The sequence below is a fragment of the Ranitomeya imitator genome, chromosome 8 (genome assembly GCF_032444005.1).
Source record: "Ranitomeya imitator isolate aRanImi1 chromosome 8, aRanImi1.pri, whole genome shotgun sequence".
Lineage (NCBI taxonomy): Eukaryota > Metazoa > Chordata > Amphibia > Anura > Dendrobatidae > Ranitomeya > Ranitomeya imitator.
This window is the reverse complement of record NC_091289.1, coordinates 138,695,254-138,722,035: the sequence shown is the minus strand read 5'-3', so window position 1 is coordinate 138,722,035 and position 26,782 is coordinate 138,695,254. Positions and strand designations below refer to the sequence as shown.

Sequence of the window (26,782 nt, the reverse complement as noted above, 5' to 3'; positions counted from 1 at the left end):
GTGACTTCAGGTGCGTTTTTTGTTCTGTTGGTGTAATTGCTTTGGTATCTAATTTTTCGATCAGTAACACGTTGAGGGTGTTTGTATTTTCCAGCTTTATTATATTTACTCACCCAGATTTGATGTGCAAAGTCTAATGTGTGCATTCACTGCAGGGTAAGCTTGGATCCCAATGCTCAGAAATCCGTGGGTATCTTACGCAACCATTTGATCCAGTTCAGGCCACATTTCAAGTCCGGCAGCCTGAAAGACGATGAGCAGTATCCGATCTTGAAGGTTCCTTTTGAAACGTGAGTGTTATTCGCATATTATTTGTGATTATTTTCTTCTTTGGGATTTGTTTGCTTATATACACATACTAGTAAAGCTTCGTACAGACGTCAGATGGAAAGCTTGTTCATGTTACGTATGGGCAAGCTTTCCAATATGGGGCATGCCCTGCAAATCCAGCAAACACGTGACTGCAGCTAATAATAGGCTGGAAAGAAGGAGAAAGATCTGTCAGGAGCAGACTAAGCTTTTAGCTGATGATTCCTCGGTGTGCTGGATGCTTCACTCATGTGGACATGTCTTCACAATGACGGATGTGTAGGCTCCATAATGGCCATTTTCTAGGACCTCTCTGTAAGACAGGATTGGCTTCACTTTCACGCTCTTGTGGCTATTTCTATTCATAAATCTCCATTTCTTTTCTTTCACGTTTAGGATTGCATCTAATCTATCTCTGTCTGACCTTAACCAAGTACTGTATCGCTGTGATTCAGAGGAGCAGGAAGATGGGGGTGGTTGTTACAACATACCAAACTGGACCCCCTTAAAGTATGCAGGTTTACAAGGTGAGGACATTCCTGTGCTTTGTCTAAACTTCAGTGTTGGTGGAATATCTTATATTTTTTAATATAACCAACAAATATGTTGAAACTAACAAATATCCCAATATTAGTGCATTCAGCCGAGTTTAAGTTATTGTGTATGGGGGTCTTAAAGGGAATCAGGAATCTGTCACCAGGTTTTTGCTACTCAAACTGAGAGCCTCATAATGTAGGAACAGATGAGCGGATTTCAGCGATGTGTCACTTACTGGGCTGCTTGCTGTTTAGTAAAATCACTGTTTTAGCGCTTGCAGATCTAGCAGTTCTCTGAACGCTGAGATCTGTATAACCCCGCCCACACCTCTGATTGGCAGATGTCTTTGTACACTGTGTATAGGCAGAAAGCTGCCAATCAGTGGTGGGGATGGGGTTATACAGGGCTCATGAATATGGAGGACAACTTGGCAGCAGGTTTACTAGTCCTCTAGTCATAATCTGCTGATAAAACAGTGGTTTATCAAAACTACAGCAAATAGTCCAGTAAGTGACACATCCCTGGAATCAAAGTCTATGTCCCTCCATTTTGCTGTTCTCAGGTTAGGTGGCAAACATCTGGTGACAGATTCCCTTAAACATAAATTGGATTTTTTGAAAAGCAAGAAAAGGGAGATAAATGGTCTGCAATGACTCGCTTTTTTTTTTTGCATCTTTTGATACCTTAGTTCTGAGTCTACATATTTTATCTCAAAGGTGGTAACCGGAGATTACAATAAAAATGCACCAATAATACAAAATTAGCAGATGACTGAGATTCTTGCTCATCCTGTACTGGCCAGGCGCTATGTTGTGTGCAGGTGTATCACATCAGATTTCTAAATGTTGTACTCATTTGTCATTGTATTTGATCACATTTTATTCGTTATCAGGTTTAATGTCCGTCATGGCTGACATCAGACCTAAGAATGATCTTGGACACCCGTTTTGTGATAATCTGCGTTCTGGAGATTGGATGATTGATTACCTGAGTAACCGCCTAATTGCTCGAGGAGGAGCATGTGCGGAGGTAAGCTAAGGACAATGTGGAGAGTAACTGTAGTCATACAATCTACTCAGTAAGTGACCGACTGATCAGAATGACACAGTCATAAAACAAAGGTTTTGCTATATAATCTGGGATCAGCCTAATATTGGGCAAGAGAGCGTGATTCCAGTGATGTGTCACTTACTGGGTTGCTTACTGTACTTTTGGTAAAATCACAGTTTTATTGGCAGGGGATTATCACTAGATGACTAGTAAACTTGCTGCCATGTAGTTCTTCATATTCATGAGATCGGTGTAACCCTGCCCCATCACAGATTGGCAGCTTTCTGCCTCTGCACAGTGTACACAGAAAGCCTCCAATCAGTGGTGTGGGTGGGTTGTACAAAGCTCAGCATTCAGAGAACTGCGGGATCTGCAGCAGATAAAGCTGGGATTTTATCAAAACTGCAGCAAGCAGCCCAGTAAGTTGTACATCACTGGAATCAGGGTCTTTGCCCCTACATAATGCCAATCTCAGATGGGGTAGGAAAATCTGATCACAAATTCCCTTTAAATGTATTGAAACCTACTGTAATCTTATATTGGAATCTGAGTGTTATATTTGCAGTATTTGCTGCGTTGACAGCTTTGAATCTCTTTGTTTTTAAGGTGGGCAAATGGTTTGCAGCAATGTTCGCCTATCTAAAGCAAATCCCACGTTATCTGATCCCCTGTTATTTTGATGCCATATTAATTGGAGCTTACACAACTCTTTTGGAAGCGGCTTGGAAACAGATGTCCAGGTACGAGACCTACAACTCCAGCATTTCTGTTTTCCATATAGTTGAGTCTAGACAGAGTAGACTAGAAAATCATCATTTGCTGTATCTCTTTACTTACTCTAATGTATTATGTGTAAATTAAAGCGTCAGTTTATGTAAAGGGTTGTGCACAATAAACAAGAGCTTCACTTAAAGGGAACCTGCCAGGTCCCTAAATGCTATTAACTTGCAGATATGGGGTTATTCTTCAGGTAAAAGCTGCCTGAACGCCACACTGAAAACCCACCTGCTAGTAGGAAATGAACTATTCCTCCCAGGAGTCGCCGGCTTTCAGTCATAAAGGTGCAGCCAGAGTGGCAACATAACCACTTAGTACACAATAATTGCGGCTGTACGCATGCCCCAATATTTTGATGGACAGCCTGTGGTACAGTGCACCTGTGCAAAGCGAGCTGTCAATCAAAGTGCTGTTACTCAATATGTACTGAGTGGTGACTGTAGCCACGCCAGCCGGCCTCTATGACTGAAAGCAAGCGACTCCCTGGAGACATAAACTTCATTTGCTCCTGCAGCTGGAGCCAGACAACATTGTAACACTATTAACATACAGATTAGATTGTGAGCCCCAATGGGGACAGCGATGATAATGTCCGTAAACTGCTGTGGAATATGATAGCGCATAATAAATAAAATGTATCCAAGGTAGACTCGGAGCAAAAATAGAAGTCTTTAAGTAACAGTCCTGAAAGTGGCGAGGATTTGTAGCATGTACTAACACCCAAGTGATTGCATGAGGACTGTAAAAGTACAGTACAATCTTAACCTTTTTGATAGAGATCTTTAGGTGCTTTAGTGTCTCATTCCCTTTTTCCCTATAGTATTATCTCGTCTGCTTTTTTGGGGTTATCCTTTAATTTAGTAATGCACAGCACCCACAGCTACATATCCCGGAGAGGCTTCCGGTAACTACCTGCTGCCATGTTTGTGTATCTCCCCTATAGCTTTGTACAGAACGGGTCTACGTTGGTGAAGCACTTGGCTCTGGGATCAGTGCAGATGTGTGGCGTTGGGAGATTTCCTGCCCTGCCGGTCCTGTCGCCTTCTCTAACCGAAGTGCCATACCGTACCAACAACATCACACAAGAGAAGGAGCAGTGCTGTCCTTCATTAGCAGCTGGTAAACTTTCACCTTTTATCATTTTACAGTCGATAGAAAATAGAAGTCTTATCAAGTCTAACCTGGAACCTAAGATCTTGATCCAGAAGAAAGTAAAAAATCCCATGGTGTAGATGCGAATTGTCCCATATTATTAGGGGAAAACTCCTTCCTGACTCCACATACGGCAATCAGACTAATTCCCTGGATCAACGCCCCATCACAGAATCGATGTCCATAACCTGTAATATTATTTTTATGAAGAATGGCATCCAGGCCTCCTTGTACTATTGTAGTGAATCCACCATTACACATCATGTGGCCGAGAGTCCCACAGTCTCTCTGCTGTTACAGTAAAGAATCGCCTTCTGTGATTATCACTAAACCTCCTTTCCTGTAGACATAGAGAATGACCCCTTATCACTGCTGTAACCCTACTCATAAAGAGATCATTGTACAGATCTCTGTACTGTCCCCTCATATATTATACATTGTAATAAGATCGCCCCTATATAATAGACATAGCTATCTCGTAGTGTTCATGGTCCACGATTATATATATAAATAGGTTATATTTTAATAAAGTAATGATATTTTCTTGTGAAAACATATTGTAAAAGCAGCCTGGGGTCCGCTCTCTGTTTTGACAGCATTCTTCCTGCATGTACAGGGAGATACTTGACCGTGCTGGCAGCGGGTGAGGAGAAAGCACCAGCGACTCGCCTGTCCAACTAATCTTCTGGTAGCTTTTACAACATGTTTTTCTGCATGTATCAGCTGTCAGGTTACCTTTAATACCTTCTTTGCAAATGAATGAAAATATTCATTATTCAGACTGCAGCAACAGATCAAAGATATAAAGGTGTCCATGGATTTACATTTCAAAGACCAGCATGCCATATAAGTGGTTTGGTGGAGGGTTGATCTTACAGACAAGACCCTTCTCGGCCTTCCTATGGCTAATCAGCCTCATCAAATATGCTGTACTGATGGTCATTCTGGTATCCTCCATTTTGATACAGGAAAGATGCCAAGATACATATCTTTCCTGTACTGATGGTCTGCAGTTTATCACCACCTGCTTCCAGTGTTTTCATATAGGACATAAAGAATTGCTTTTCTATTTTATGAGTTCACATGGTGCTGTATTTGGATAATTAATACAAATAAATGTCATAGAAACGTTCTGGGCTTACTGATGTTAATTCCCTGTTTTCTTGTAGGTCTTCCTCATTTCTCCTCTGGGATTTTCCGCTGCTGGGGCAGAGACACTTTTATATCCTTGAGGGGTCTGCTTCTCATCACCGGACGACACATTGAGGCGAGGTCAGAGAAACATATATCTTATATCTTGACTTACACAATAGGAATGGCAGATGTTCCATTATTACTCAGCGTGAATGTGGTGTTTGCTCTCACTGCCGGCCACGTCATGTACAGTAATCTCCCAGTTGGGCCAGAATATTCGTTCTGCGGTGTTACACACAACAACTGATCTACAGTTATTAACGGCCACAAAGGAAATAATGTGATTGATATGATCGGGCACATGCATCTTTTATTAGATGTTAGTCACATTTGTGCTCCATTGGTTTTATCACGCCCAGTCTCGTTACACGGTGTTTTAGGCACTGTTCACATTGTATTTCTGCAGAGGATTTGGGAGATCCCACCAAGGCAGGATGTAATAGAATCCCCCCCGAGTGGGCCGTATACTGCAGTGTCAGGAATAGAGTTCAGATGAATTCCAGTTATGTTTTTTCTCTGTAAGGCTACTTTCACACATCCGTCCGGCGCCGTCACACATAATCCGGCGGCAGGACGGATTGCTGGATCCGGCGCAATTAGTGTAAAAACTGATTGCGCCAGATCAGCTTTTCTTCCGGATCCAGGATAAAGATATATTGTAAAAAAATAATAAACAAAAATAAAAAATCGTGATATTCTCACCTTCCGGCAGCCTTCCCGCTCCTCACGATGGTCGCGATGCTCCCGGTCCCAGTAATGCATCGCGGCAATGACCTGTGATAACATAGCGAGATCGCACGTCATCTGGAGTCATTGCCGCCATGCATTACTGGGACCGGTCACATCGGGAAGGCTGCGGGGGACGCCGGAGGGTGAGAATATCACGATTTTTTATTTTTGTATATTATTTTTTTCATTATATCTATTTACTATCGATGCTGCCTATGCAGCATCAATAGTAAAAAAGAGAGAGATCAGGGCATGCGCAGTTTGGAGGCCGGACTCCGTCGCCGGATATCGTCAAGTGGCAAATCTGGATGGACAAATGTCTTTTTTCGGCCTTACTAACTATGTTACTATGTTACTATGTAAATCCGGCTCCCATAGGCGTCCATTGTCAGAAAACCCGGACGATGCCGATTCCGGCACCATCAGGTTTTTCGCTACAACAAAAAATGTTCCTCCTGCCGGACCGGCAATTTTTGCCGGATATGGCAAAAAACGGATGAAACGTTGGGACATCAGGCACAATCCGGCGCTAATACAACTCTATGAGAAAAAAACGGATCCGGCGGGAAAAAAATGTGTGAAAGTAGCTTAAGTGTTCACTTTTTCAGACAGTCACAAATACTGTGCCTGTCTGAAATGACTGACATTTTCAGGAATAAAAAACACGGAGTTAATGTGAGCTGATTGTGTAATTGCACTAGATGGCCCCATCAGGGGGTCATCTGCATCCTGATTTTATGGGGAGCGCTCCTGAACACCTGAAGAAGCGCAGTGTGTGAACAGAACCTTCTTGTTTTCTGCTTCATGACATCACGTGTGATCGCATTTTCCGGTTTGGATCACATCAGTAAGTGTAACTGTTGTATCCGCAGGAACATTATTCTTGCATTTGCCGGCACTCTGAGACACGGGCTGATCCCCAACCTTCTTGGCCAGGGCACCTACGCCAGATATAACTGCCGAGATGCCGTGTGGTGGTGGCTGCAGTGTGTACAAGATTACTGCAACATTGTGCCAAATGGCTTATCGATACTGCAGTGTCCAGTCTCCAGGATGTATCCCAAAGACGATTCTTCTCATTTGCCCGCTGGACAAGTGGTATGTGTTTGTGATCTTACATATGTGCAGTAATTTACTCCTGGGTAGTGTCTCCATCCAATATTTGCTGCCGACAGGCACCGATGAGTTGTAGACTCCCCCCATGCCCCAGCCTTTGGTGGTATCTGGAGCCTACTTACACAATATGGAGCTTAGCGGATCCTCGTGTTGTAGCCGTATGTTTCAGGCTCACGATCAGTCTCTGATTACATCTGTCATCTATTTCCAGTGATTTTGTGGAAAGTAACAGAAGTATGTCTTCTCTCTTTTTTTTCATAAGGACCAACCCCTGTATGAAGTTATCCAAGAAGCGCTGCAGCGCCATGCACTAGGGATCAACTTCAGAGAAAGGAACGCGGGGCCCCAGATTGACCGGAACATGAGAGATGAAGGTGAGTTCTGTAAATGATGATGTATTTCACTATATGAACCCGCTGCTATCTCACTATGTACTTCATGCCTGTGTTCATTGTTTAGGCTTTAACATCAGTGCTGGGGTTGACCCAGTGACTGGCTTTGTATATGGAGGGAATCGACTAAACTGTGGGACATGGATGGACAAAATGGGGGAAAGTGAAAAGGCCCGAAATAAAGGAATCCCTGCAACCCCAAGGTGCTGATCTTTTTTGTCTATGTAATGTTATTCAATAACACAACTTTTGCACGTGGGAAGAGAGCCACTCACAGCACTTTCCTCAGCAAACAGCCCCACGCTGCTGAGGTCAGCAAGATGGTGCAAGTGGTGTTCAGCACCCTAAGCACTACCTGCGGTAATGTACAGTCTCTTCATTCACCATTTCTGCCCCATGAAAACATACACAGCTTTTTTCATTACTTTGTTTTTGTATCACTCATCTATTTCAAGATCTGTGCTTCTTGTCAGTGAATGTAAACATGGCTTCTTACATTCACATGCTTAAAGGGAATCTATTAGCAGATTTTGCTAAGTAACTGAAGACAGCAGGAGATGAAATACGGGATTCTTGGATATGTCACTTGTTAAAATGGCTGCTTTTGTTAACTGTGAAGGATTTAGCACTAACAGATTAACATTGCCCAGCAACGCCCCCTCCTGTGATAAGCACCTCACCGTCTATAGACTATGTACATACAGAGCCTGGTGTGGGCGAGGTTAGCTGTGATGTGGGCGGGGTTAGCAGCTGTGATGTGGGCGGGGTTAGCTTTCTCAGCTCTGCATCATTCTAAATCTAAAAGCTCTGATTGTGTCAGAACTGCTGCAAACAGAAAACTATGTGATACTTCGTTGGATTCGGCTTCTCCTTCCCTACATTTTGCTGCTCTCTGATGAGGTAGCAAAAACCTGCTGACAGATTCCCTTTAAGGTGCATTTGCGCTAGCAGATTATTGTGAACGAGCGCACATAGATATGCTTGTTTACCAATAATCGGCAAATGTAAACAGGCTGCCAATCTCCTAACAAACAAGTAAAATGTTCATTTGTCCGGTGAAATGACCTTTTAAAGGGATTGTCTATCACTTGCTACGTGAGAGCTGTAACCAGTCAGCTGCTGGTAATGGACCGCAGCTCTTACACTTCCCTCGGACAAGACTGGGATGTCACAGGAAGATGTGAGGACTGCAGCCAACTAGCAGCTGCTGATTAGTTGTAGTTCTCATGTGGCATAAACGTTTTGTGTGAACTCTAGAGACCAGGTGCCAACATCGCTGAAAGGCGCCGGTGCAGGAGCTGAGTCTCTATATTTTTTAAGGATACAAAATAAAGGAGTTAAAAGGGGTTGTCCAAATAGTAAGCTTGCTATAGTGAGAGACCAGATGAGTCTCCCCCTGAGATCTCCACTACATCTTGCCCTGTTCACAAGCTCCCTTTATATGAATTTTGCATATTTTCTCACAGTCTCCAGGGTTTTGGGCGCATTTGTGATATCCTCTTACTCTCAGGCCTTGGCATTTATTAGGCGGCCTAATTTGTTAAGCAGTACAGATCTACATTGTTCATCTTGGGTGCATTACCTTCTTTGAATGATCACTCTCTGGCTCTTTGTTGGCCCATTGATATGGTATATTTTTCTGCTGCGCATATATTAATTTATAGATTTATTTTTATAATTCAGTATTGATACACATGTGCCTGTTATTTGCCTCTATTTTTACAGGCGTCCATTACCCTCTTTCTTGCCATCAATTTTCCATCATCGTGTTATTTATTTTATACTGTGAAACATTTTTCCTTTTGGGATTCTATTTCAAGTGTCACCATTTGGGCATATTACGAGAGGTGTTAGCCCTATTATGGTCACACCTACTTTATTGTTGGGCAGCCTTTTGGCTTTTTGGATGTTTTTTTTGTGTGATTTGATTTGTCCTTTTAATTAATAAAGAGGGATCTTTGGTACTTACCGTAAAATCTCTTTCTTGGAGCCTTCATTGGGGGACACAGAGAACAGTGGGTGTATGCTGCTGCTGCTAGGAGGCTGACACTATGCAGAAAAGGAAAAAGGGTAGCTCCTCCCTGGCAATATACACCCACCGACAGGCACCAAGTACCTCAGTTGGTGTAAAAAGCAGTAGGAGAAACGACCGAACTCAGAAACGTATAAGTACCAACTCAACTAGGGTGTTTAGCCCCAACACGGTACAAAAAAAACCAAGACGGGGGGTGCTGTGTCCCCCAATGAAGGCTCCAAGAAATAGATTTTACTGTAAGTACCAAAAATCCCTCTTTCTTTATCGGTTCATTGGGGGACACAGAGAACCGTGGGACGTCCAAAAGTAGTCCCAGATGAGGGTGGGTATAAAAAAAACTAAGCGAAAGGAGTCAGGTCGGCCGGTGTGCAACTGCCGCCTGCAGTACTTTCCTTACAAAGCCTGCGTCAGACGAGGCCTGGGTATGAACCCTATAGAACCTCGTAAAGGTGTGCAAGGACGACCAGGTCGCGGCCTTGCAGACTTGCAAAGCGGAAGCCTGGTGGCGAATGGTCCACGAAGCTCCGACAGCTCTGGTGGAGTGGGCCCGCACCCTCGAAGGGGCCGTTGCTCATGAATGCGGTAGGCTTCCATTATTGTAGAGCAAATCCAACGGGAGATCGTGGATTTTGACGCCTGAAAACCTTTTAGGCGACCCTCAGAAATGACAAACACAGAATCGGATTGCCGAAAGGAAGCCGTTCTAGAAAGATAGACCCGGATGGCCCTGACCACGTCCAGCTTGTGAAGAGATTTTTCCAGGGGATGAACTGGGGAAGGACAGAATGAGGGAAGAATGATGTCCTCATTGATGTGAAAAGCGAACACCACCTTGGGAAGGAATGAAGGAACGGGCCTGAGAACTACCTTGTCCTGATGCAGGATGAGAAACGGAGACTGGCAGGATAAGGCCAACTCAGAGACTCTCCTGATTGATGTGATAGCAATCAGAAAGGCCACCTTCCAGGAGAGAAGAGAAAAAGGAATGTCCTGAAGGGGTTCGAAAGGCGCAGCCTGTAGAACACCCAGCACCAGGTTGAGATCCCAGGGTTCCAATGGGGCCTGGAAAGGAGGAGTAAGGTGGGCGACTCCCTGGAGAAAGGTTCTCACCTGAGGGATGGAAGATAGGTCCTTCTGAAAAAGAATAGACAGAGCAGAGACCTGACCCATCAGAGTACTGAGAGAGAGTCCCGACTCGAGACCTGTCTGAAGGAAGCCAAAAAAGACCGGAAGGGAAAAAGACATCGGGAAGACTTGGTTAGTCTCGCACCATCGGAAGAAGGCCTTCCAGTACCTGTGGTAAATGCGGGACGAAGCTGGTTTTCTAGCTCTGATCATGGTCTGAATGACCTGGTGAGAAAAAAACGGACTCCTTTAAGACAGCGGCCTCAATGGCCATGCCGTTAAATTCAGTGACTGAGAACTCTGGTGGAAGAATAGACCCTGTGAGAGATGGTCTGGGAGTCTCCAGGGGGAATCCGAGAGCATGTTCACGAGTTCCGCATACCAAGGGCACCGCGGCCAGTCCGGCGCTATCAGGACAACCGGAATCCCTTCTGCCTTTATCTTTTTTATGACCCTTGGGATCAAGGGAAGAGGAGGTAACAGGTAAGGGAACTGAAATTGGGACCACGGAACTACGAGAGCGTAGTGGCCAATGGCCAGAGGATCCACGTTGCGGTTCATGCGAGACGCCAAGAGGTCGACGTCCGGGGTGCCCCAACGCCGACAGATCTGATCGAAGACCGAGGGATTGAGAGACCACTCGCCCGCTGCTAGGCCTTGGCGGCTTAGGAAATCAGCTGCCCAATTTTCGATACCGGGAATGTGAACGGCTAATATGGCGGGAACGCAACGTTCCACCCAACGGAGAATCTTTGTCGCTTCCGCCATTACCTGACTGCTGCGGGTCTCGCCCTGGTGATTCAAGTACGCCACGGCCGTGGCGTTGTCCGACTGAATGCCGACGGGGCCGCCTGTGAGAAGAGACTGCCAGTGTACCAGGGCCAGGAAGATCGCTCTGATTTCCAGAAGATTGATGGGAAGAAGTGCCTCCTGGGGGGACCAGCGACCCTGCACTGTGAGGTGTCGGAAGACTGCTCCCCAGCGGAGGAGATTCGCATCGGTGGTGATGACTTGCCACCGAAGAGGGAGAAAAGACCTCCCCGTCAGGAGGGAGGAGGACAGAGTCCACCAGGTTAGGGACTACCGCCCCGTGGAGAGGCAGATGAACAGGACGGTCAGGGGAAGTCGTGAACTTGTTCCAGGAGCACAGAAGGAACAGTTGGAGGGGGCGAGTATGGAACTGGGCGAAAGAAACGGCCTCCATGGAGGCAACCATCTTTCCCAGAACTCCCGTACAGAATCGTAGGGGACGGGAAGATGGATGTTTTAGAGACTGGACTGCCTTGCGGAAAGCCGAAATTTTGTCCTTCGGGAGAAAAACCCGAGCCAAATTCGTGTCGAATTCCATGCCCAGGATTGTCAGACGCTGAGAGGGGGTCAGGGAGGACTTGTCCCGGTTGATGAGCCAACCGAGACAGGTCAGAGTGTCCAGGGAGATTTGAAGACTCCTTGCAAAGATCCCTTGATCATCAGGTTGTCCAGGTAAGGAATAATTAGAATCCCCCTGGAACGAAGAATGGCCATGACAGCCGCCATGACCTTGTTGAAAACCTTCGGGGCAGATGCCAGGCCAAAGAGAAGGGCCGTGAATTGGTAGTGAGCATCCTGAATCGCAAAGTGAAGTAACCTCTGGTGTCTTAGACATATGGGGACATGTAAGTAGGCATCTTTAATGTCTACCAAGCAGAGAAATTCCCACGGCTCCATGGCGGCTATCACTGATCGAAGGGATTCCATCCGGAAGTGGCGGAGGCGAACGTGACAATTCAGCAATTTCAAGTCCAGAATTGGACGGAGGGAACCATCTTTTTGGAGGATTCGAGTAGAACCCCGAAAATCGCTCGTTTGGAGGGACGGGAACGACTACACCCGCGGCGACCAGGTAAGATACAGCACGAAGAAAGCCAGGTAATTGGGAAGGCTGCCTTGGTGGACGAGAAAGAAGCGATTTTCTGGGAGGGAAGAAAACTCGATCTTGTAACCGGAGGTGATGATCTCTCTGACCCAGGCATCGCTGACCACCAACAACCAGGCGTCCATGAAAGCAAGAAGCCTGCCTCCCACCCTGGAAAGATTTCCAGGTGGGGGTGACCCGTCACTTAGAAAGGTATCTGTTGGAACGGGATCCAGAGGACTTTGTAGGATGGTTCCTAGGCCTCCAGCTGGGTGCTGGCTTGTAAGAAGGTTTCCTTCTTTTGCCCGACGCCGAGGGGCGCTCCTCTTGCGACGAGGAATCCGAGGTCGCGAAAAAGCGAAAGGGCCGGGGGCCCTTTTTCTTGAAGAAACGTTTGGGTCTAGTTTGAGGGACAGCGGTGCTCTTGCCTCCAATGGCGTCCGAAATTATCAGATCCAATTGAGCTCCGAACAGCCTGGAATTCTGGAAGGCTGGTGAGGGACTTTTTGGAAGTAGTATCTGCGTTCCACGCCTTCAGCCAAAGGATGCGGTGAATAGCCACGATGTTACTGGTTGCTCTGGCCGCACAAGCCGCTGCATCCAGGGAGGCAGTCAGAAGGTATTTGCCAGCGTGATTAATGTGATCTGCGAGTTCGTCTGGAGAAGGCGAAGCCAAAATGCCCCAGTGCAGAATCTTGGCCCAGGCCGAGATGGCCTTTGCCACCCAGGTAGAGGCAAAACTAGGGCAGAGGGGAGCGCCTGCTGCTTCAACGGTCGATTTGGCTAGTGCCTCTATCTGTCAGTCGCGTCCTTGACAGATGCACCGTCTGGTAAGGACAAAACTGTCTTAGAAGAAAGACGGGAAACCGGCGGATCCACCTTGGGGGACTCTGCCCACCTGAAAAGAAGATCGGCACTGAAAGGATATAGAACATCCAGGTATTTTCTGCTCGATAAACGCTTGTTGGGATGCTCCCAGTGCTTAGTCAGAGTAGACTCAAACTCCTCGTGGTTGGAAAAGGAGCGAGAGGGACGTTTTACTCGTTTAAAGGAAACCAATGAATCCTGAGAAGGAGCCTCGCCTGCTTAAGCTTGAGGGTTTGAGAAATAGCCAAGATGAGACTATCAACGATTGCCTGCAAACTAGAGGTCTGGTCTGAATCAGAGTCAGACCCGGACTAGGAATCTATACCCGACCCAAGGTCCTCCAAAGAGGGGAATTGTGATGATGTGAGCAGTCTGGGTGCTGGTGAGGGACCCGGGGAGCTGGAAGAGGAGCCAGATATAATCCTCTTTCTAGAACGGCCCGCTGGTCTGTCCATCTGGGGGTCGATATCAGGTGCATGCGAATCGCCATGAGAGACGTTCGGAGCACTGGTGGCTGCAGATAGCTGTGGGAGACATTCAAGTGCTTGAACTAGCGACTGGGAAACCTTAGTCGGGTCCGAGACCGACTGAGACATGGCAACGGCCCACTCTGGGGTAGGGGGAGTGCATTCCTCCTGAGATACGGAGGCTTCCTGCGGGGCAGACATGGCAGGTGGACTGCAGGACTGGCAGAGAGGCGATGATTGGCCTGTGGACCACTTTTTCTTTCTTTTTCTGGTAACCACCGTCTTTCTCTCAGCCCTCTCCAAGGAGAGGGGTGAGGAGGGACATGGCAAGGACTGGCCACCAAAATCAACTCTGGATCACCCATGAGGGTGGAAGGGGATAAGTCCTGCCGGCGGTCCTGAGAGAGACAGAGTGGGACACACCACACTGGTAGCTCAGCCGCCTCTAAGGGGAAGGCAGAGTGAATTAACAACCTGATTCCCAGAAGCTGTATCTGAAAGAAAAAGGAAAAAAGTTAATAAAACACAACAATCCTGTAGAAAGAAAAGGTTAGCTGCGGATCTGGGGAGATCCAGGTCCACCTCCTACAGACACTAAGCACAAACTGAGGTACTTGGTGCCTGTCGGTGGGTGTATACTGCCAGAGAGGTGCTACCCTTTTTCCTTTTCTGCATAGTGTCAGCCTCCTAGCAGCAGCAGCATACACCCACGGTTCTCTGTGTCCCCCAATGAAGCGATAAAGAAAGTATATTTTCTTATTTGGTAATCACAGAGGTTTCGCATACTTCTTTCTTTTTATTCACATGGTCAGTACTTAGGTATGCATTTGGTAGATCCTATTTGAGTAGGTAGTGCCCAGGATGAATCTGGTGCCACCACCAGCGGGCTTCTCCCTACACCGCTCTAGTTGATTGACCGGTCTTTCCTATGTGTGTACATGAAGCGACCTTGTCAATTACCTGGAGTGGTGCAGGGCTAGTCCCATCTCTGGCTATAGTCACCGGGGCGGTGCAGGGCTAGTCCCATCTCTGGCTATAGTCACCAGGGCGATCAGGGCTAGTCCCATCTCTGACTATAGTCACCGGGGCGGTACAGGGCTAGTCCCATCTCTGGCTATAGTCACCAGGGAGGTCAGGGCTAGTTCCATCTCTTGCTATAGTCACCAGGGCGGTCAGGGCTAGTCCCATCTCCGGCTAAAGTCACCGGGGCGGTCAGGGCTAGTCCCATCTCTGGCTACAGTCACCAGCCGGATCTATATTTTTTCTAAAACGCTGCAGCTTTTCAGAGTGGAAGATACTTGTCTGCAATTGGGCAGTCAGGCTCTGATTCATGTCGGCAGCCTGTATTAGGTGACAGGTTCTCTTGAGCGAACGTGCTGGAATAGAGTGTTATCCGAGCATGCTTGAGTTCTAACAGATGGTCTTCGGCGTGCTTTAATACTATGCTTGAGGCCCCGTGGCTGCATGTCTCGCGGATGTTCATCTGGTGCAACACATGCAGGGATTTCCTGTTTGTTAGGGCTAACCCATTTCTTGTAATTCACATCTGCTGTAGACTGCTATATCTGTATTGTAACACTAGATGGCGACATGTCACTTCTTATTCTCCATTGCAGGGACGGTTCCGCTGTGGAGATCGTGGGGCTCAGTAAGTCAACGGTGCGCTGGCTCAGTGGGCTGAATGAGAAGAGTGCGTATCCATACAAAGGGGTCACCGTCCGGAGGGAAGGTGAGAAACTGCACGCGATGTTACAGGATCATACATCCCATGAAAGTCGCAATACTTGTCTAGTTCTGTCACATTAGCATTGTCAGGTTAATCATACATGTCTAATTTATGATCTTTGTTAACAATTATGTATTTCTAGCCCCATCTTCAATCAGACGATTGATCCTTAGAAAGAATTTTCCAGGATTCAAAAAACGTGGTTGCTTTTTGTGAGAAACAGCGCCCCCACTGACCATGGGTTGTGTATGGTATGGTAGCAAGGCTCTACTGACTTTATTGGAGGTGACTTGCAATACCTGACACAACCCATGTTCAGAGGTGGCGCTGTTTCTGAAAGAAGGCAGCCACGTTTTTTCTAATATTGGACAACCCCTTGAATGTGTTGATTGTGACTAATAATACTATCATCTATGAGGAGTTTTTTAATTCACTTTTCTTTTTCTGTCTCGTGTTATTCGTTGATGTTTTTGCTAGAAATTCTTCAAAATGACGCACACGGTTTATGAATTTTGAGCAAACTCAAAATGCTTTTTATTCATGCCTATCACTGTTTTGGTGACTTTTTTAGAACAAGGACTCATGTTTAGAACAAAAACTTGTATGTTCCTCTAAAATGTCACAAAATTAGCTAAAAAATTCAGGTATACAAAAAATCATTCCAAGAAGCGACCTGAGTACATTAGCTCAATTGACAAATTAGCCATAAACGTATGGAAACCCCCAATAACCACCCAAAATTGCAAACATAGACAATAGGCAAAACATATAACACTCACTTTTTTTTTTTTTTTTTGCACCTTTTTTTAAAGTAAGTCGCAAAGTGAAAAACACCAAAAACTAAACACAAAAAAGGCACAAATGAACTAATGGTTCGAACCCTTCGACTCTACCATGTTGTATTCTTGTATTTAATATAATCAGGGAAAGACGTATTGCTTACCTTCTGCGAGTGGAATCAGCACATTCAAAATCACTTTGAAAGATGCTTCTACGTCTCCGAGAACCCTACTGATCCTAACGAACAACGTCCCGATCTGGTTCACAAGCGTGACATTTATAAAGACAGCTATGGAGCATCTAGTCCCTGGTGTGATTACCAGCTCCGGCCAAACTTCCCTATCGCCATGGTGGTGGTGAGTGTTTATTATGGCTCAGACTTTTCTGTACAATGGACTCATTCATTTTTTCAGTCTAATAATATTTCCACAAAATAAAATGATGATATATTAATTATCTATACCATTATTGTATGACAGTTGAGAGGCATACTGAGAACCCATACTAGAAAGAAGAGCCAATCACAGCTAGCCATTTACCTTCTTCCCTATACAGCACCACTGTGGACCAGGCACTGTGTGAAAATTATGTTGCGTCCCCTTTGCATTTCCGGTCAGTAAGGGTCCTAATAATTAGATCTTCACTTATCAGACACTGATTTCATATTTAGTAAATATGCCATCACTAGATGGTGGCCCGATTCTAACGCATCGGGTATTCTAGAATATGCATGTCCACGTAGTATATAGCGCAGCCACGTAGTATATTGCCCAGCCATGTAGTATATTGGCCAGCCACGTAGTATATTGCCCAGCCACATAGTATATTGCCCAGCCACGTAGTATATTGCCCAGCCACATCGTATATTGCCCAACCACGTAGTATATTGCCCAGTTACGTAGTATATTGCCCAGCCACGTAGTATATTGCCCAGCCACATAGTATATTGCCCAGCCACATAGTATATTGCCCAGCCACATAGTATATTGCCCAGCCACATAGTATATTGCCCAACCACGTAGTATATTGCCCAGTCACGTAGTATATTGCCCAGTCACGTAGTATATTGCCCAGTAACGTAGTATATTGCCCAGCCACGTAGTATATTGCCCAGCCACGTAGTATATTGCCCAGCCACGTAGTATTTTGCCCAGCCACGTAGTACTGTATATTGCCCAGTCACGTAGTATATTGCCCAGTTACGTAGTATATTGCCCAGTGACGTAGTTTATTTCCCAGTGATGTAGTATATTGCCCAGCCACGTAGTATATTGCACAGTCACGTAGTATATTGCCCAGTCACGTAGTATATTGCCCAGTTACGTAGTATATTGCCCAGTGACGTAGTTTATTGCCCAGTGACGTAGTATATTGCCCAGTTACATAGTATATTGCCCAGTTACGTAGTATATTGCCCAGTGACGTAGTTTATTGCCCAGTGACGTAGTATATTGCCCAGTTACATAGTATATTGCCCAGTTACGTAGTATATTGCCCAGTGACGTAGTTTATTGCCCAGTGACGTAGTATATTGCCCAGTCACGTAGTATATTGCCCAGCCACATAGTATATTGCCCAGCCACATAGTATATTGCCCAACCACGTAGTATATTGCCCAGTTACGTAGTATATTGCCCAGTCACGTAGTATATTGCCCAGTAACGTAGTATATTGCCCAGCCACGTAGTATATTGCCCAGCCACGTAGTATATTGCCCAGTCACGTAGTATATTGCCCAGCCACGTAGTATATTGCCCAGCCACGTAGTACTGTATATTGCCCAGTCACGTAGTATATTGCCCAGTTACGTAGTATATTGCACAGTCACGTAGTATATTGCCCAGTCACGTAGTATATTGCACAGTCACGTAGTATATTGCCCAGTCACGTAGTATATTGCCCAGTTACGTAGTATATTGCCCAGTGACGTAGTTTATTGCCCAGTGGCATAGTATATTGCCCAGCCACGTAGTATATTGCCCAGTCACGTAGTATATTGCCCAGTGACGTAGTTTATTGCCCAGTCACGTAGTATATTGCCCAGTTATGTAGTATATTGCCCAGTGACGTAGTTTATTGCCCAATCCATATCAAAAAAGAAGACAGCGCCACAACGGTCAGTGAAAAATAACTTACAGATTTAATCTGCCATCTGCGGCGACGTTTCGGTACAATGACCTTTATCAAGTGCTTGATAAAGGTCATTGTACCGAAACGTCGCCGCAGATGGCAGATTAAATCTGTAAGTTATTTTTCACTGACCGTTGTGGCGCTGTCTTCTTTTTTGATATGGATTGGACTTTGTAGCTGGGTTGACCCCCTGGCAGTGACGTGCGCCACTAGGCCTGTGGAGGCCGTATGGGTATAGGGTGCGGTTTAACGTATTTTTTGGATTTTTGTAGTTTATTGCCCAGTGATGTAGTATATTGCCCAGCCACGTAGTATACAGCACAGAGCCACATAGTATATTGCACAGCGACGTAGTATATAGCCCAGCCACGTAGTATATTGCCCAGTCACGTAGTATATTGCCCAGTGAAATAGTATATTGCCCAGTGATGTAGTACATTGCCCAGTGACGTAGTTTATTGCCCAGTGACGTAGTATACAGCACAGAGCCACGTAGTATATTGCACAGCGACGTAGTATATAGCCCAGCCACGTAGTATATTGCCCAGCCACGTAGTATATTGCCCAGTCACGTAGTATATTGCCCAGTCACGTAGTATATTGCCCAGCCACGTAGTATATTGCCCAGCCACGTAGTATATTGCCCAGTCACGTAGTATATTGCACAGCCCACGTAGTATATTGCCCAGTGACATAGTATATTGCCCAGTCACGTAGTATATTGCACAGCCCACGTAGTATATTGCCCAGCTACATAGTATATTGCCCAGTCACGTAGTATACAGCACAGAGCCACGTAGTATATTGCCTAGCTACGTAGTATATTGCCCATCCACGTATGTCACAGGTTAAAAAATAAAAAAATAAACATATACTCACCTTCCGAGGGCCACTTGTAGTTCGATCACATGACCGTGACGTCATGGCAGGTCGTTCTCGCGCAGGGCCTGTGATGACGTCGCGGTCACATGACTGTGACATCATGGCAGGTCCTTCTCCCATACCACCGGAACCTGCCGCTTGCATGGAGCGTAGCGAGGAGCAGGAAAGGCGGCGGACGGTGAGTATATAATGATTTTTTATTTTTAACATTTTTTTTAACATTTGATGTTTTTACTATTGACGCTGCATAGGCAGCATCAATAGTAAAAACTTGGTCACATAGGGTTAATAGCAGTGGTAACGGAGTGCTTTACCCGCAGCATAACGCGGTCCGTTACCGCCGGCATTAACCCTGTGTGAGCGGTGACCGGGAGGGGAGTATGCGGACGCCGGGCACTGACTGCGGGGAGTAAGGAGCGGCCATTTTCTTCCAGACTGTGCCCGTCGCTGATTGGTCGTGGCAATGGTCCGTGGGCGTTTTGCCACGACCAATCAGCGACTTGGATTCCATGACAGACAGAGGCCGCGACCAATGAATATCCGTGGCAGACAGAAGGACAGACAGACAGATGGAATTGACCCTTAGACAATTATATAGTAGATTGTTCTTTATCAAAAGCCCATTTAAAGAGGACATTTCACTGAATTTTTTAAAATTTAAACTGAGTGCATCCTGCAATTGTCGCAGTTCCACTGATTCTGAAATAGTTTTTCTTTTTCCTCTATACCTTTCTGTTCCAAAGTTATGTTCCCTGGAAATAAAGATGCAAATTCCCCCTTTAACAAACTGGGCGTGTATCACAGAATTTCTGTGTGGGTGTTGGCTTTTTCTCTTCTGATACTGGCCAATCAAAACATGGCCACACCCACTGAGCAGTTTCGTCAGATAACAAAAAAAAACTAATGGAAAAAAATCCTTTAAATATTCAGCTATCTTTAGGTTTTATTATCAGCTTTATAACATAGGACAGAAGCACCAAGCTGAACACTTCTCCCTTTAGTTTTAAAATTTGGTAGGTTTCTTAACTCCTGGGCCCAAAACCGATAAACACCACTACATGTCTACAATGTTATGAAATGATAGGTGCCCTTTACATGAGATGTTCCCATGTGACCACTGGTCCTGTTTCAGGCTCCGGAGCTCTTTACAGCTTCCAAAGCGTGGAAAGCTCTCGAAGTGGCTGAGAAGAAATTAATGGGACCTTTGGGAATGAAAACACTGGATCCAGAGTAAGTGGATGGTCAAGCACCATTTATTTTTCTTTTAGGAAATGTATCATTGAAATGTATGGCAGGTTCTGTAGCCTTTGCTATACATTTTTGAAAACCCCAGCACAAACATTACATGGTCTTATATTGAGAAAAGGGGAACATTTTTGTCATAAAAACTGTTAGTCAGTCAGAGATGTATAACATTGCTCTGTTCCTATGAAGGCTGTGTATAGGTAGAAATGGCTGGGGATTGAGAACAAGAAAGAAACTTATGGTATATTTGTACAGGGAAGGGACTGTTCTTATGTCATTTTACAAGATACTGACATTGTGAAAAAGGTGTAATTTTAAAGCAGCGGCAAAGACCAGAAGTTAATGATCTTCACTCCCTTATATCACAGATAAGAAAAAAGAGGTAAGTTCCAGTAATTGTCATAACCATGCAGAACATTTGATTTGACACCTTTGTTCTCTTTTGCACCTTTAAGCATTAGTGTATAGCACTGATAGTGCCTGACAAATGGTGAAAATGCCAGCACCCACGCAACCCTCCAAAATCATGCTAATATGGTCCCTGCTAACAACTCATAGGAATACATTTTTCAGACTGTCCCAATGGGCCTGATGCATAAAGTGCTCCAACAGAAAATAATAATAATAATAATCTTTATTTTTATATAGCGCTAACATATTCCGCAGCGCTTTACACATATTGTCATCGCTGTCCCCAATGGGGCTCACAATCTAAATTACCTATCAGTATGTCTTTGGAATGTGGGAGGAAACCGGAGTGCCCGGAGGAAACCCGCGCAAACACGGGGAGAACATACAAACTCTTTGCAGATGTTGAAGATCTTCCTTGTTCTCCATATCAGCCAGTCTCATTCCAGCTTCATTTTTCTATTGCAATTAAACCTACACGGAGTAACAGGCGGCACTAAGTGACCGCCGGTAAATAAACATTTACCAATTGGCGGTGTTTAATAGCCTGCGATCTGTAATAGCTCGCTCAGTGCACCTAGGCTGCCGTGGTGTTCACAATATGAGTCCTGTCTATACAGGACTATTCACATCAGGGAATGATGGTTTTTCTTTTGCTCTGCACAAAAGATCATTTCACCAGATGAACGAGCGTTTTGCTCATTCATCGAATGATCAGCTGCCTGCTTCCATTGAAAGATTATTGAGAAATGATCGTTCTTAAAGGGAACCTGTGCACACTATATAAAGGTATGGTGTAATTCTTCAGCTTATTAGTGATCTAACACTGTCCGGCATCTGTACTGAAAGCCCGGCAATAGGAGGAAATTAACTTTATTCTTACCAGCAGCCTCTGGCTTTCGGTCATTAAGTCACTGGTCAATGCATAGTGTGGATGGCTGTAACCAAACCCTGACACTGACTGACAGCCAGCTCTGCACTGATACTAAATGTGCCAGGACATGGTTACAGCCTCCCATCACTATATACTAAGCAGTGACTGAAACGGCATCGGCTCTGCCTACATGACTAAAAGCCGGAGGCTGCACCTCCATGACTGAAAGCCGGAGGCTGCCATGAGGAATAAAGCTATTTTCCTCCCAGCAGTGGGGCTTACAGTGCGGCGACCCCATGGTTTTAGAAATATATTATCTTGCAGATTAACCCCATTTCGGCATGTAAATAGTGTTTGGGGACATGACAGGTTCCCTTGAAGAACTATAGTGCTTAAGTTGTGATTGGTTGCACAAGGCAGAGCGGATCTACATGAATGTGCTCTTATTATGTCTAATCCTAATTTAAGCTAGGGAATCCCTTACCACACAAAAAAACAATTAATTGTAGCATGCCCGTCTGTGAGAATAACAGATGGTAGGTGTCGGCTTAGTTGTCGTTATTGCTGTCCTTGCATTATTCTTACAAGACGCAGAGGTGTGAACAGAGACTAAATAGTCCTCACTTTCCTAACTTCAAGGCAGCGTTGCAAATCTCATGTTGTATTTTTCTGCTTTTACCTGTGAAGCCCTGTCACCTTTTGATCAGCCGTTTATGACGAGCACTGGCTTTCCACTACAGTATTGTGCTCTGTGCCAGGTCTGATGCATAAGTGTCACGCGGGCAGCCATTCACCGGCCTCACCCTGTCACACCTATATCACATTGCATTTTATCTGACTATGGATGTTGGCAGAGATCCAAAGCTTTCCAGCATGGTTACCTTAGGTCTATACAGGTCCTGGGCACCAGAAAGCGGCCCCAGTGCCCACCTCACTATGGCCTCAGAGGGGCCTTCCTGGTTACACCTGCCTTGTGTGTCCGCTTGCCGTTATGTAACCCTTTCACTGTCTGTGTGAAGACTAATTAATGTTTCCTTTTGCTTTTCCTAGTGACATGGTTTACTGCGGAGTTTATGACAATGCTCTGGATAATGACAATTATAATGTTGCAAAAGGATTTAATTACCATCAGGGACCAGTAAGGCCGCTCGTCCTTTTTTCTCCTAAATCCCTGTCTGTGCTGAGCCAGATCTTGACAGTCTGTTCTGTTTTCCAGGAATGGCTCTGGCCCATTGGGTATTTCCTGCGTGCCAAGCTGCACTTCGCCAAGAAGATAGACCAGGAGACGTACCAGAAAACAGTGGTGTTAGTGAAGAATGTACTGTCTCGTCACTACACGCATCTGGAGAGGTGAGGACACACTTAAAATGGCAGATAGGACACTGTTCTCATGCCTCATTCTTTACCCCTCCACCAGGACCATTTTCTTGTCTTTTCTTCACTAACCCAACCTTCCAGGGTGAAAATATTCTTTGTGATCCAAACTGTGGCATAAGCAGAGGAAAATGGAATTCATATATATTTAGCAGAACCTTTAAAGGGAATCTGTCACTAAGTTTTTTTTTTTTCAGCTAATCTGAGAGCAGCATAGTGTAGGGGCAGAGATCCTGATTCCTACGATGTGTCACTTACTGGTCTGCTTGATGTAGATTCAATAACATCAACAGCAGTAGATTATCACTAGTGAACTAGTATATCTGCTGCCAGGTAGTTCTTTGTATTAATGAGCTCTCTATAACCACTGATTGGTAGCTTTCTGCCTATGCACAGTGTACACAAAAAGCTGCCAATCATTGCTGTGGATGGGTTATATAGAGCTCAGCATTCAGAGAACTGGAAGGATCTGCGGTGAAAACAGTGATTGTATCGAACCTGCAACAAGTAGATCAGTAAGTGACGCATCGCTGGAATCAGGGTCTCTGCACGTACATCATGCTGCTCTCAGATAAGGTGACAGATTCCCTTTAAATGATCTCAACTATTTAGATCATGAGGACGACTTCCTGAAGCAGGCTTAGTGAATAGTGAAAGGGGTTGTCCGGTGCAAATCAATAAGTCTGCTGTCATGGAGGAGAAACCTCAGAGCCTAGGCCTAGTCTCTCTGGTGACTGCAGACTTATGGATCCCCACAGCGCATGCACTGTGCACTGCGGGGATTCACCGTTTTCTGCCCCTGGACCGGAGGGTATGATGAGTTATACATACCCCGGCCAGTGGGCGCAGCCTGGCTCCATACACTTGTATGGAGTGAGGCTGCGCTCTCTAATCAGCCATGCCTATTGGTACAAGTGTATGGAGTGAAGCTGCGCCCGCTGGCTGGGGTGTATGTATAACGCTTCATACCCTCCAGTCCCAGGTTAGAAACCTGTGAATCCCCTCAGTGCACATTGTGCGCAGGGGGGATTCACACAGAGTGACTGCAGACTTATGGGTTTGGGCCGGACAACCCCTTTAATCACCACAAGGTAAGCTTATGAAACTTGTTGTCAGCTGAGGTTGTGGTCAAAAGTATTTTTCCCCTGGTAAATGTTGCTTGATATCTTCTGAATAAATAGCCTACCACTCATTGTAAGGATGGGCTGCGTCTGCTGGATCCATTACTACCGATCCTTACCAGCTCATAATGACGATTCCCCAGCAGCCATCCTCCCCCATAATAAGGCTGTCCCAGTAAAGGTCTCCATCCACATTATACAGCCATGTCTCCCATCTCCTCCATGCACAGGGGTGCTGCGCCCAGCCGAGCATTCCTGTGTCCTTCATAGGAAAGCAGCCGCTTATCTCCCGCACAACAAAGGGATCAGTTATTGAAATTCATCAGGCCGAATCCTTTTCTCCTCCAACGTTATCATCAGTGGGGAGTGTCCATACACCTTAGATGGTTGGCCGATCCTGACAATATCGGAGGCTTCGGCTGACTTTCATCCTGCATGTATGGGGACCTTAGGTTACTTGCACATTGCATTAGGTATCTTGTAGCAGGAAGTGTGGCTGCAGTCACCTGCACTCCTTGGTAAAGTCCCATATTTGCACAGTGGTATTCTTGCCGGAATTAGGAGTGAATTCTGTCACGTACAGACGTTAGTCTGCATTACAGCCGAGTTTGTAGATGTGCCAGCCTCCATTCTTGGTTCAGTGCCTGGTGCAGTGTGTGTTCTGGGGTGCGATCTGACAGTAATCTGATGGATGAATGGCCGATTACCATACTGCGCGGCTTAGCTCGGATAAGCAGTAATGGGTGTGTTTGCTAAGAAGCTTCAATGTAGCAACCAGTAGATTAATGAATACAGCTCTGAGGTAGGATATAAAAGCAGCATATACAGTATCATAACCTGTATTCACAAAGCCATTCATCTTATTCCGGTCTGTAGACACAAATGTGAATGTGTGTATTAATATCGTAATGTTGAAGCATGCAATCTCGCTCAGCCACTCTTGTAGATACCTGTTGTGACACATAAGGTATCTTCCGCTTTAGTAATATTACTTTCTTTCTCTTTTCCAGATCCTCCTGGAAAGGTCTTCCAGAACTCACCAACGAGAATGGTCAGTACTGTCCGTTCAGCTGCGAGACACAAGCCTGGTCTATATCTGTAGTGCTTGAGGTTCTACACGACCTGTAGGACGCTCCACTTGTGTCACCTATGAAGAAGTAGCGGGATGAAAAGATCTCGAGCACTGGAGGGCCTGTATGTAAGGAACTGACCTCACTGTGACGTGGCTTACCGCAGGGAGTAGATATTTGTTGTGTGAAATGCTTGTTTACTTTGCACATAACCCATCGGTCCTGCCATAAGTACATTAGGACCCGCTGGTCACCAACTTTAAGAGTTTTTTGTTCATAATGATGTAAATAAAGTCATCAGATTCCTGGCCACAATGGTGCTGCGGCAGAAGATCTCACAATATAGCGGAGCGCTTGGACAGTACATAATGAACTAGGATTATAATTGCCGAACATTACACTGTACGATGGGATCAGATATTAGAAAATCTCTTTTAGTGTTGAGGAGGCATGAGAAGAAGTGCAGAATACATTGGGGTCGGGGGTATCTATTCTAAGTAGGGTAACATCTATTTACTGTAGTCTGTTACAAAGGAATATTGTCCTCCTGGCCATTTATGTGGTTAGTGCGGACGCAGCGTGTGAGATGCTGCATGGTGTAAGACTGTAATAATCATATGTCTGTGATCTCCTGTAAATCTGTGCAATAAAGCCTTCACTATTAGTGCTTCTTCTCTCACTGCTCGTACAAGCTATCTCCATATGACCAGTATTTATTTTGTCTTTCCATAAATTCTGATTTATTTAGCTCAATAATATAAAATTCTTGCTGCAGATACACGATATGTCATGTACCAGTTATACCATTAATCAACAATATGGCAGATTGATGTATCTGTCGCCAACCATACCTAATATGATATTTCCATAAATCATTAGACTGTGTGATTACGTAAAACATATCAATATACTCTGCTCAAAATAATAAAGGGAACACTTAAACAACACAATGTAATTCTCACTTCTGTGAAATCAACCGGTCCAGTTATGAAGCAACACCAATTGTGAATCAATTTCTCCTGCTGTGGGGGAAATGGAACAGACAACAGGTAGAAATGACAGACAATTAGCAAGACAAGCCCAATAAAAGAAGTGGTTCTGCAGGGGTTGACCAGAGACCATTTCTTTGTTCTCATCCTTTTTGGTTGTTGTTTTGGTCACTTTTGCATTTTGTCATTGCTCTCACCCTTAGAGTAAAGGTACCGTCAAACTGAGCAACTTTTGAACGATAACGATAGTGATCCGTGACGTTGCAGCGTCCTGGATAGCGATCTCGTTGTGTTTGACACGCAGCAGCCATCAGGATCCTGCTGTGACATCGCTGGTCGGAGCTAGAAGGCCAGAACTTTATTTTGTCGTCAGGTCACCCGCTGTCATCTCTGGATCGGCGTGTGTGACACCGATCCAGCGATGACTCCCCGGGTAACCAGGGTAAACATCGAGTTACTAAGCGCAGGGCCGCGCTTAGTAACCCGATGTGTACCCTGGTTACCATTGTAAAAGTAAAAAAAAAAACACTACGTACTCA

The 26,782-nt window shown here is 45.3% G+C and overlaps 1 protein-coding gene across 5 annotated transcripts in view; it reads left to right on the top strand.

Moving 5' to 3' along the window:
- AGL (amylo-alpha-1,6-glucosidase and 4-alpha-glucanotransferase) overlaps nt 1-25,918 on the top strand; it is an 83,806-nt gene extending 57,888 nt beyond the window's left edge. For all 5 annotated transcript variants that reach the window (XM_069737432.1, XM_069737430.1, XM_069737434.1 and 2 more), the window contains 15 exons: nt 156-290; nt 706-836; nt 1,739-1,875; nt 2,503-2,636; nt 3,617-3,792; nt 4,995-5,097; nt 6,621-6,846; nt 7,127-7,238; nt 7,324-7,459; nt 15,261-15,373; nt 16,295-16,506; nt 20,295-20,392; nt 22,740-22,827; nt 22,906-23,039; nt 25,195-25,918. In XM_069737432.1, coding sequence (XP_069593533.1) covers nt 156-290; nt 706-836; nt 1,739-1,875; nt 2,503-2,636; nt 3,617-3,792; nt 4,995-5,097; nt 6,621-6,846; nt 7,127-7,238; nt 7,324-7,459; nt 15,261-15,373; nt 16,295-16,506; nt 20,295-20,392; nt 22,740-22,827; nt 22,906-23,039; nt 25,195-25,312 — 2,053 coding nt within the window. In that variant the 3' untranslated portion in view covers nt 25,313-25,918. The remainder of the gene's footprint in view (nt 1-155; nt 291-705; nt 837-1,738; nt 1,876-2,502; nt 2,637-3,616; nt 3,793-4,994; nt 5,098-6,620; nt 6,847-7,126; nt 7,239-7,323; nt 7,460-15,260; nt 15,374-16,294; nt 16,507-20,294; nt 20,393-22,739; nt 22,828-22,905; nt 23,040-25,194) is intronic.
- Nucleotides 25,919-26,782: the final 864 nt, after the last annotated feature.